The following is a 12,379-nucleotide window of genomic DNA, read 5'->3' as shown; positions in this document are numbered from 1 at the left end:
GAACTGAATAGAGGATCTTATATGTGTATAAAAGTATAATATAAACTGAATAACTAAACAGCTATATTATCATTGTGTATAATTTTCTGTTTTTGTAGAATATTTTATACTTTTTGTGAGGTGTAATGTAAATGGGAGGGTTTGTTTCACTTTTGGAAGGGGTGGGTAGTGTAAGTACAAGCATGACTTAACACTACACACACATCACACCTTTCAGACAGTCCTCGCAGACAAGTGTGACTGATTCTTCACCATTTGCTGTTCCATTCATAATTTTCACAATAATGTTGTATAAATACTTACGATAAATCATACTGAAATATTTGCATTTATTTACAACCTCATAATAAACTCAGTTATAAATTATTTAAAATTTCAAACAAATCTCAGACACATAAATGGCAACATCAAGCCCTCAAGTGAAAACACTAACTTGACCTGTTCTATAAATCACAACTGTAATTAAATACGGAATGTAAGTTATTGGAATATTAAAGAAGGAAACACATGCTGATAATATCATTTGTGTGTTTGTGAGGATTCCATAGTTATGTCACTATGTAAATAAACTCAATTGTTTATAACATTTTGTATATCTTTTTAATTAAAAAAAATCTATTCATTATATTGCAGGCTTTATCCTCTTTCATCTGGTGTATCACAACTCTTTGACTTTTGTGATCAGTTCAGTTGTCACAATTTATTATCAACATTAATGGTAATAATGTTAATGACTAAAAAGCGTCATACATGGATTTATGTTCAGTCAGCTGTCCCATTGCCAGGGTTCCAAAGCTGTCGTTGGTTTTTCTCTAGGGTGCTAGTAATGAATTTTTCATACTATCATTAAAATTAAATTAGTGGTGATATTCCAAGTCAGGGGCCCCTCCAGTGTAGCTTGTCCAGTGACCATGCCTCTGAAACATGCCTCTCTTTCTTCCTGGCAAAACCATAATGACCACTGAGCCTTGTGCCTTGCTAGTCACTTTTACTTGTTCTCAGCTCACCTGTCACAGTCCATCTGACAGCCAGTCAACCCAATAGACATTCACACCAGCCCACAGCTGACCTGTCAGATTCAGTTCGTATTGCGGCAATCACGCCAACTAATGTTACTGTACAATGTCATACTGATAAGTTTTCTTATGCTTCCAACTTCTTTGTAAATTTAACTATGTATCATTTCATTAAAATAACATCACATACCCTCTCAACCCATGAAGTTTTATTTTGTTTTCTCACTGCCTCCTGAGTGCTTCACTTTTGTGTCAGGCATTGTATTTTTATGAGTTGATTGCTTCCGATTAATGATAGTGTGGTCATAGTGTAATACATTTTTGCATTTTATGAATTGCACAATTTTACGTTTCAAAACAGTTTGAAGGAAGTGTCAAATTTTAAATGGTGTAGGGGTATTGCTAAATCCAAAGATATACATATGTCCGCTGTAGACAGTGGTAGTAGACATTTGTGAAAATAAAGAGGGTGAAGACTTCTGGTCAGCTGGATGTATGATCTTATCAACTGCAACAGGGACTAGTGTTATCAGGGTTGGTATAGTTAACAGTAGAATGAAAAGTCATACAGTGAATACCACAAAGTCAGTCATATAGAGAATACTAAAACATTATTGTTAATGCAGTCCATATACATTACATTTCTAAAAATGAATTTCTTCTGCAGTCTTTGTGTCGTTTTATTCTTTGTAGTCAGTTATTGAACAATATGTTCCTTGTGTCTTACAGCAGCAGCACACATCTATCACACCCCCCACTTATGAGTTGTTATTACCTGTTGAGTCTGCTCCCGGTAGCTGAGTGGTCAGCGCGACAAGAATGTCAATCCTAAGGGCCTGGGTTCAATTCCTGGCTGGGTCAGAGATTTTCTCCGCTCAGGGACTGGGTGTTGTGTTGTCCTAATCATCATCAGTTCATCCCCATCAATGCGCAAGTTGCCGAAGTGGCGTCAAATCGAAAGACTTGCACCTGACGAACGGTCTACCTGATGGGAGGTCCTAGTCACACGACATTTACATTTACCTGTGGAAATTTGCTGATCTTTTCGTTCACACTTTTTCTTTTGGAAATGAGAAATATTTTTTGTATGATACAATCACAGTTATAAGTGTAGTGGTACATCTCTAACATTTGATTAGCTGTACATGCCTCTACGATAATGCCAAAGGGTAGCCACCGGAGGGAACTCAGCCAGTTGTTGTTAGAACTGATTTTGAGGGGTCCTGAGCTGGATGCTGTCAGTGTTTCCATTTTCCTACCATTGTAATCTATGGCATGCTTCAGAAACCAACATTTGATGTTGTAGGAAAATTTTATGTGCCACATCGAATAGGGTTCTTTACTAGTCAACTACACCAGAAAAATAGTCCAAACCTCAATTTCTTAAGCCTCAGGGTATGGATGGCTGTTGAGATGAAACAATCATTAGCGGACAACATGTGCAGCATATGCTGCACCTCTGTTGTAGTCTGCAGCTTGTGGTCTAGGGGCTAGCGTTGCTGCCTTTGGATCTCGGGGTCCCGGGTTCGATTCCTGGCTGGGTTGGGGATTTCCTCTTCCCGGGGACTGTGTGTTTGTGTTGTCCTCATCATTTCATCATCAGCACCATTTGTGAGAGTGACTAGATTGGATTGTGAAAAGAAAATGGACTGTGTAAAAAATTGGGACTTTGTACGGGCGCTGATGACTGCGCAGCTGCGCATCCTGCAAACCAAACATTATTGTCATCACCTCTGCTGTATTAAGCTTGTGTGGTTCTGTTGGGCTCTTGAGCGCATTTATTTTCGCAGTTGCTCACGGGAACAGAACGACATTTACAAACAATCTCCATCCCTTTCAAACAAAAGACTTACCAACATTCCTAGGAGTTTGATTTTGCCATTGGATAGTAAAGACACCCAGTCAACAAAGTCATCCCAGCAGGCTAGTCCTCCTTATAGGGCACCTTCAACATTAAAAGCAATATACTGTAACATGTCATGTGCAGTGTGTCAAAATATGTTATTAATCATTAAACCAAAGAAGATACTTTTGAGGAAGTTATATCCTTTTACATCTGAAAGGGCTAGGAGGATTAGTAAAGTCTCTAAATTCTGGGTAATTGAAAACTTTGCTGGTCAAAAAAGTGACATTGCAGCGAACACTTCCAACTTCGTGAAATCTGAAAATGGGGGGGGGGGCTTTGTAGCAGAGCTGCATTACACCCTTTACTGTAGGACAGATTTGGTATCATTCTGTGGCATTATGCTCATAGACACTGCAGATATTCAGAAGTATTAGGCGGATAAGGATCACTGAAATGATATTTTGGGGGAAAAAAGCACTTATTTTAATAGTCATTTTGCTAGTTTCTGCATGTTGTGTTAAGACTGGGATAATAGGGCTAATATAAACTACGCATTCCAAACTCTGAGGTGTTTTAAGCACAGAAATTTCAGCAATATGCTTCGGTGCGTAATTGCCAAGTAATGTGTGAGAAAAACTGCATATGGCCACTCATGCTGAGAGAACAATAAACACCTTTACTGGCTTCTGTGGTAACTATATGGTCAAATGTTAAATGTCTTACAGGAAATTTTCCAGCCTCGTGAACGATCTTAAAAGTCCCAGAACTGAATGTAACAGATGGTGTATCAGATGCAGAGGTGAAAAAAACCGGGAAAGTCCGTATAGTGCCAAATATTTGAACATCTTTTGCAGTAGCATTCAGAAATGCAAGTACAATAGAAGCCAAGTTGTGATTATGAGACAAGACCATCTTTGAAAGGTATTGGGAGGCTGTAACACTTATTGGTATGGGTTTCTTCGTAAAATATGGATTTATAAGTATTCTTCTATTTCTATTGTTTCAAAATGATTTTCAGGGATTATGTATATCAGTCAACATTTATCATGTGCCTTTGTACAGAGAGAGACACACAGAAAGAAATAAAGAGAGAGAGAGAGAGAGAGAGAGAGAGATACTAGGCTCACTCTTAACACCCACATTACAGTGCAAGAGTTTCAACATAAACAATATTTATACTATTAATTAATGGTAAAATTATAAAAATTTTCAAAACTTTTAAAACTTTCAAAATCTTTATACATATTGTCTCAATCACATTTATTATTAAAAAATTATTTACAAGGTGATGACCAGTTTTGCTACCTCAACTACCACTTTCAAATCAAATGAACACAACCTGTTTGACTAATGTAACAGCAGCTGCAGCCATGACAACTTATTTTGTTAACCCCAAATTGCTAAATTTATCCCTTTCTTCCTTCTCATAGGCAAATCTCTGCTTGCAGTTACTGACTGTAATAGAAATAACCACATGGATACTTCAGTGTATAAAAAAAAAATTATGAATCTGTACAGGCTTTTTTTGTTTCATTTGCTGTCATAGATGATGTAGTATATTCAACAAAGTAGCCTTTCTCTGTATAGATATTTCTTATTCTTATTTGTTTGCGATTGCATAATATATTTCCCGTACATTCGTTTTGGTTGTACATAGCACGTTTTACCTGGAGATTTAAGATAAGAGTGTTATGCATATTGCAATGGTCTTGTACACTGCTGTAATATTACATGTAGTGTGTTAATTACTTGTAATTTTTTTTAAAAGTAAGCAAATAACAATTTTTATACAACTTTGTTACTTAAGGCAATATTTCTTTTGGTTTGTCTGTTCTCAGGTCCGAAGATGGTAGTTAAGTTACTGAAAGTGGCCATCACTTTGTAAATAATTTTTTTCATTTTAAATGCAATTGAGAAAATATATAGAAAAAATTTTAAAGTTTTAGTAAGTTTTATGGAAACTTTTTGTAATTTTAAATTGATTATCTACTTACGATTGCTTTCTCCTATTCTAACAATGTCAGATATATTCATTTATATTATTGTCTTGAGTCTTCATTGCAGTGGAGTGTATTGAGGCACTTCTGGCATTGTGTGCTGCATTGGTAGCTTTGTTCAGCACCTGCTGTCATATAGGGATGTGTGCTGACAAATGTCCAACAACTTCATGCCACCCAAGGCATACCCCATATGAATAATGAAATGCAAAAGAATTATTTGATCTAATACAGAATATCCTGTACATGGAAATTAAACCTTTTTGTGTTGTTTAAACATCATAACCATTACAATAAAATTAATTAGAGACACACATGCTTATTTATAGGCAATGAGGGGTCAGAAAACTTCACACCACTAAGGCTTGTGGGAAATATTCCAAATTTGATTGAGTAAAATTGTATATCCCCAAATTGCTGTACCATATAAATGGAGTAAGCGTGTTATACTTCTTAAGTAATCTTAATTTAGATATGAAAAACTACAAGAAGAATCGTTTTTCTCAATTGTGCTACAAATACTTTTACATTAATTACATTTGTGTTTTCTTTCACATTCATTAATCTGCTAAAAAACTTTGTACTACATATTGTTTGTTTTTGAAAGCTATTAGTTTATGAATTATATCAGGTAAGAACCTAGGTACTTTTTTATATTATTATTAGCAAATTCTTCCAATAGAAGAAATTTTAAGCAAATTACTTTGCCAACTTTTCTTTAGGTTCTTCGTGACTGCCCCCCCCCCCCCCCCCTCCCCAACCTGCCCAGGGGGCTCATGGTTCTTTTGTGAGTTCGTGGCACACAGTGATCCAAGCTGTTGCAGCCCATTCTTCCTTCCTGGACTGCATTTCCTTCACCGTGGCCCTCCCTCCCCACCCTCCCTGGCTCTTTCACCGCTGCTCCCCCCCCCCCCCCCCCACCTGCCCTAGGTATTTTTACTTATGTCCACCTGGTTCCCTGTATTACTTGTGATTATGTTCCTGCTGCCTGTTCTTTTATCCTTTGGGGTTTGACCTCCACTTTTAAATTTTGTGTCTTTAATGTGAGCCATTTGGGGAAGAACTCCCTCCCTACTGTAGTCCCCCTCTGTCCCACCAGGTCACTAGCACATGTAGCCAGTCCGTGTGGCGGGGCTGTTATGCACCCATCTGGCCAAGCCCCCTGACAACATAGGGATCACACTACTGATACCTGAGCTGTTCCCTCTCCATGTATGCCAAGGAGTGGTTGCTTGTCATCCTGGAGCATTGGAACTCCCGACAATTGCCGCAGTGCCAGACGGCTTTTGCTGTGGCTGAATGCCGATCATGTGGAGAGCCCCTGATTGGAGTGAGTGGTATCAAGGTGGATGCTTGGCACATGAAGTGTATCGAGCTGCAAAAATCTGGCTGTTCTCAAATGGCCATCTCTTCGAGTGGTAATGGATTGTTGATTGCTGCTTCGTATGACCCTGCAGTCTTCCTTTCCCTGGCTACACCCTGGGAGGTGGGCCAGGCTCATCTTCTTGGAGTGAAACACTTTCCCCACTATCTGGTCTGTACTTGGATGGACGGGGACACATTCACCACAACAAAGCCATTGTTTTCTGTGGAGGACAAGTTTGGCGAAGTGGAGACTCTCAGTAAGATGCAGTCGGGCTCCCTGTTGATCAAAACTTCTCCTGCCACCGATCATACTTGTGATCACCATGGCGATGTCCCTGTGTCTGTTACCCCTCACCAGTTTCTGAGTAGGGTCCAGGGAGTGATTTTTCGTAGGGACCTCATCTTCCAAAGTGATGAGGACGTCCGGGCTAATATGCAGCAATGTGGTATTAATTTTGTTTGGTGTGTGCAGAAACATCGTAAAGAAAACTGCACCAATACAGGGGACCTTTATTCTATCTTTCGAGGGGGTGACCCCCCTCAGAGTAGGTCAAGGTTATGTGTTACTGCTGTGATGTGAAGCCGTACGTCCCACCATCCATGAAGTGTTTTCAGTGCTTGCATTGTGGGCATATGTCTTCCCACTGTATAGCTAAGCCTCTGTGTGGTGACTGTGGCCATTCACTCTATTAAGGGAGCTCCTGTGTTCTGCCAGCTGTGTGTGTCGAGTGCTGTGATAGCCACTCTCCATGCTTGCCAGATTGTCCAGTTTATAAGAAAGAGAAGAAGAAGCACAAGTCTCTGGTTCATCTGTCTTATGCTGAGACTCACCAAAAATATGACAGACTCCACCCAGTGTCGATTTCTTCTCGATTTCTTCTACTTTTGCCCCTGTTACATCCTTTCCCCCTCCTACCTCTTCCTTACCCCAGCCCTGACCCCCTCTCATCTTCCACTCCCCAGCAGTTCCCAAACCCTCCCCTCCGGATGCCGCTCCCCCTCACTGACTGAAGGAGTGTTGCCCTCCTTTGGCAACCACCGGTGATGTGGCTGCCTCCTTCAGGACCCTTCCACTGGCGTCCCTCAGGCCAGAGACCTGCTACCACAACTCGGCCATAGGACACATCATCTGTGCACCCCAAGGTCGTCCGCACTTTTTCGGTTCTGGATCTTGCAGAAGTGTGCTCTCCCTCTGTGCCCTGGTCCCCCCAGCCCTCGACAGAAAAGAAGAAGAAACATAAGTCCCAGGAGAAGGCTCCCCCAGTGGCCCGGCAGGTGCCATCTCCCCATTCACAATCTGAGTCTAACATCTTATTTATGGATGTCACCCTCTGTTCAATCGACGACCTTACTGGGAGGGCATGGTACCACTCTGCTGGTCAACATCGCACCCAATGTCTTGCTGCATCAGTAACCTCCCTATCAACCATATACTGCTTCCTGTGGAATACATCCTTCATTGGACCAAGCAGCTGGAAGTCAGAAGATGTGAGATCCAGACTGTAGGGTGGATGATGAAGAAAGTCCAAAGAAGATTTGTGAGCTCCTTCCAGGTGCACAGACTTGTGAGGCCTTGTGTTGTCATGAAGAAGGAGAAGTTCTTTTGCAGATATGGTCTTTCGTTGGTCTTTATGGTCTTCTGTTAGGTGGCGAGGAACTCAGCGATGTAACACTTTGAGTATCCCAACTGGTGGAGTATGTCAGCACTTCCAACAGAGACATCAAGTTGTGCAGCAAAGTGTTTGATAGTGATCTGTTGATCACCTTGAATGAGAGTGTCCCCAGGTTCCAACATTGTGGGAATTACAGCTGTTGGTGGCCCTCCGATACATGAGAGCTCGGACAGTTTTCACGCAACCTCGTTGAAGTGATGACTGCCTCCTCACCCAACTACTCACCGTGTTTTTGTTCATTCGCAGATCTCCATGGACATTCTGCAAGTGCCTATGAATATCTGTGAAGCTCGGGTTTTCGCCAAAAGAAACTCAGTGACAACTCACTGCTTGGAATGCACCTTCTTTACAGACGACATTTTGAAGGTTGTGTACGGCACTGCCACATATTGGAACTTCATGAAGCTGTAAGTGCAGAAGCAGAAATACTCCATCATATCCCATGATAAATTCTGCATTTTTTCAACTGATAAGGGTTACTCAATTTAGATGTAAGCTTAAATAGATTGGTGTTGAAAGAAGAAATATTGTTGGTGAATACATGAAATCGAAGGGGATTCCAGCTTTCTTTTGCCTCTAGCATTGAAGACACTGCAATGGAGAAGTCCACTAGCAAGAGCAGAAGCCAGGTGGTTATCCAGATTTTTGTCAGCTGGTCCAGTTAGTTGTTAATTTTATGAAATAGGAAACTTTGGTGAATACATTACACAATGAGAGGAATTAAACCCAAAATAAATAACTCTCCATTTTGGCTCAGTTCCATGACAGGACTGAGTAAACAAACAAAATTTACACTCCTTTTTGGCAACTGCGACAGGAATGAGTAACAAATAAACTCTTTTGTATGGCGACAGTGACAGGATGCAGATATGGTGGTGCTAGAGAAGAATAATAAGAAGAATTTAATGAAATTTATTGAGAAGAAATTGGAGCAATATGCCGTTCTCCTTGACAACGACTGTCAACATCCACCAATAATTGGAATTGTAAAGACTATTAAAAAAACACTGCTCATGAGTAAAGAGAAGAAATTATATCTAGATGATTAATGAACAGTTACTTTTAACTATAACAATGGATTCCAACTCCGGAGAAATTTGATCAGTCCACAAGTTAGAAGAGCAACGACAGCATTTCGTAGGATTTTTGACTGTCACGATGGCTTCACTACAATGCATTGGTAGTTGCCTACTGTGGCACGTTGCCACAATCTGCCACAGTTACAGCATTTGGTACGCCTTTGAGACAACCAACAAGCTGTAAACAGCAATGAGTTACCTTCACACAGGACTTCACCACAACAAGACATGCTTCTACACAACTCAGGTGAGCTGGATCTGTAAATAAAGGATTTGTTTTTCTATTACTTTTAGAGTGCTGTATGATAGTAACTCAGTATTGAGCAGTTTGATGATGAGTGATTTTTTCTTAATTAGTAGTGTAAGTTAGTGATTTAGTACTGCTACAAGACTAGGCTAATTCTTCGTAGAAACACATTGTCAGATTTACTGTATGCCTGTGTTTACCAGTAGCATGGAGGGCAATTTACAGGAAATATTAAAAAAATTAGAAGAATTGATTTGCCACTCTAACACTGATTTAAAAAATGAATTAAGCACTTAGAAACTACAAATACAAATTGCAAACACCTGTAAGTACTTTAAAAAGGGAAGAGGTGAACAATCAATGTGATCTAGCATGAAATTAGTTCAGTGATCAATTTAATGAATTAACTAGTGACTTGAAACAAATGAAAGAACTTATGGAGCAGGAATTTAACAGTATTAATGAGCAAATCTCAAACACCCAAGTAAGGTTGAATGCATTAGGCCATAATCCCCAACCCACATTTGCTAGTTTGGAGGAACGAATAAACAAATCAGTAAACCCTGTCTGGTATATTAGGCCAGTTAGAAACTAATCCTTGTATTCACATTATATCTGTAGTTAAGACAGAGTCAATGATTAATGATGACAGATGTCCTAGTAAGTGTACTGAAGCATATGACTATCATAAGTTGGAATATGAACATTATTTATTGTTTAAGGAATGTGCTTGTGATTACTTAACCTTGGAACACAGTATATGTCAAGGAACAATGATTAGGAAGGAAGATACGAAAGTATATAGTAATTTTAAGTTTCATGATACTGAGAGTGTAAACATTCACAGATAAGTGGGGTCAGGTTTAAACCAGGTATATGTATTATGTAACACTGATAACTTTGTCAGTGAATGCCCATCAGCTCCAAACACTAACAAGTATTAAATAAGCCGTTACATGAATCATCACATACGAAACAAAGGTTTGCGGGTAGTGGATTCTGTGTAATATCAGACGTTCTGTGTTATGTAAAGGTAAAATTAAACAATGGAAAATTTGAGATGGAATAATGAAACTATTATGAAAAAGATTGCTACTCACCATCTGGAAATGTTTAGTCGCAGGCAGGTGCAATAAAATGACAGACAAGTAACCTTTTGGAGATGATAACGGAGCGTGGAATGTCAGATCCCTTAATCGGGCAGGTAGGTTAGAAAATTTAAAAAGGGAAATGGATAGGTTAAAGTTAGATATAGTGGGAATTAGTGAAGTTCGGTGGCAGGAGGAACAAGACTTTTGGTCAGGTGATTACAGGGTTATAAATACAAAATCATATAGGGGTAATGCAGGAGTAGGTTTAATAATGAATGAAAAAATAGGAGTGCGGGTTAGCTACTACAAACAGCATAGTGAACGCATTATTGTGGCCAAGATAGACACAAAGCCCATGCCTACTACAGTAGTCCAAGTTTATATGCCAACTAGCTCTGCAGGTGATGAAGAAATTGATGAAATGTATGATGAGATAAAAGAAATTATTCAGGTAGTGAAGGGAGATGAAAATTTAATAGTCATGGGTGACTGGAATTCGTCAGTAGGAAAAGGGAGAGAAGGAAACATAGTAGGTGAACATGGATTGGGGGGAAGAAATGAAAGAGGAAGCCGCCTTGTAGAATTTTGCACAGAGCATAACTTAATCATAGCTAACACTTGGTTCAAGAATCATAAAAGAAGGTTGTATACCTGGAATAATCCTGGAGATACTAAAAGGTATCAGATAGATAATATAATGGTAAGACAGAGATTTAGGAACCAGGTTTTAAATTGTAAGACATTTCCAGGGGCAGATGTGGATTCTGACCACAATATATTGGTTATGAACTGCAGATTGAAACTGAAGAAACTGCAAAAAGGTGGCAATTTAAGGAGATGGGACCTGGATAAACTGAAAGAACCAGAGGTTGTAGAGAGTTTCAGGGAGAGCATAAGGGAACAATTGACAGGAATGGGGGAAAGAAATACAGTAGAAGAAGAATGGGTAGCTCAGAGGGATGAAGTAGTGAAGGCAGCAGAGGATCAAATAGGTAAAAAGACGAGGGCTAATAGAAATCCTTGGGTAACAGAAGAAATATTGAATTTAATTGATGAAAGGAGAAAATATAAAAATGCAGTAAATGAAGCAGGCAAAAAGGAATACAAACGTCTCAAAAATGAGATCGACAGGAAGTGCAAAATGGCTAAGCAGGGATGGCTACAGGACAAATGTAAGGATGTAGAGGCTTGTCTCACTAGGGGTAAGATAGATACTGCCTACAGGAAAATTAAAGAGACCTTTGGAGAGAAGAGAACCACTTGTATGAATATCAAGAGCTCAGATGGCAACCCAGTTCTAAGCAAAGAAGGGAAGGCAGAAAGGTGGAAGGAGTATATAGAGGGTTTATACAAGAGCGATGTACTTGAGGACAATATTATGGAAATGGAAGAGGATGTAGATGAAGATGAAATGGGAGATAAGATACTGCGTGAAGAGTTCGACAGAGCACTGAAAGACCTGAGTCGAAACAAGGCCCCGGGAGTAGACAACATTCCATTAGAACTACTGATGGCCTTGGGAGAGCCAGTCATGACAAGACTCTACCATCTGGTGAGCAAGATGTATGAGACAGGCGAAATACCCACATACTTCAAGAAGAATATAATAATTCCAATCTCAAAGAAAGCAGGTGTTGACAGATGTGAAAATTACCGAACTATCAGTTTAATAAGTCACAGCTGCAAAATACTAACGTGAATTCTTTACAGACGAATGGAAAAACTAGTAGAAGTGGACCTCGGGGAAGATCAGTTTGGATTCTGTAGAAATGTTGGAACACGTGAGGCAATACTAACCTTACGACTTATCTTAGAAGAAAGATTAAGAAAAGGCAAACCTACGTTTCTATCATTTGTAGACTTAGAGAAAGCTTTTGACAACGTTAACTGGAATACTCTCTTTCAAATTCTGAAGGTGGCAGGGGTAAAATACAGGGAGCGAAAGGCTATTTACAATTTGTACAGAAACCAGATGGCAGTTATAAGAGTCGAGGGGCATGAAAGGGAAGCAGTGGTTGGGAAAGGAGTGAGACAGCGTTGTAGCCTCTCCCCAATGTTATTCAAG

General features: G+C 39.6%; 1 protein-coding gene across 3 annotated transcripts in view; it reads left to right on the top strand.

The window, feature by feature from the left end:
- Nucleotides 1-12,379, top strand: part of LOC126260145 (zinc finger and SCAN domain-containing protein 2-like) — a 160,534-nt gene that overhangs the window by 123,549 nt on the left and 24,606 nt on the right. The window contains exon 6 of one of the 3 annotated variants that reach the window (XM_049957400.1): nt 8,144-8,304. The exons of the other annotated variants lie outside the window; for them this stretch is intronic. Coding sequence (XP_049813357.1) covers nt 8,144-8,304 — 161 coding nt within the window. The remainder of the gene's footprint in view (nt 1-8,143; nt 8,305-12,379) is intronic. 3 annotated transcript variants of the gene reach the window in all.

Source organism: Schistocerca nitens, chromosome 5 (genome assembly GCF_023898315.1).
Source record: "Schistocerca nitens isolate TAMUIC-IGC-003100 chromosome 5, iqSchNite1.1, whole genome shotgun sequence".
Classification (NCBI taxonomy): domain Eukaryota; kingdom Metazoa; phylum Arthropoda; class Insecta; order Orthoptera; family Acrididae; genus Schistocerca; species Schistocerca nitens.
Note: the sequence above shows the minus strand (reverse complement) of the source record. Positions and strands in the feature narration are given on the sequence as shown.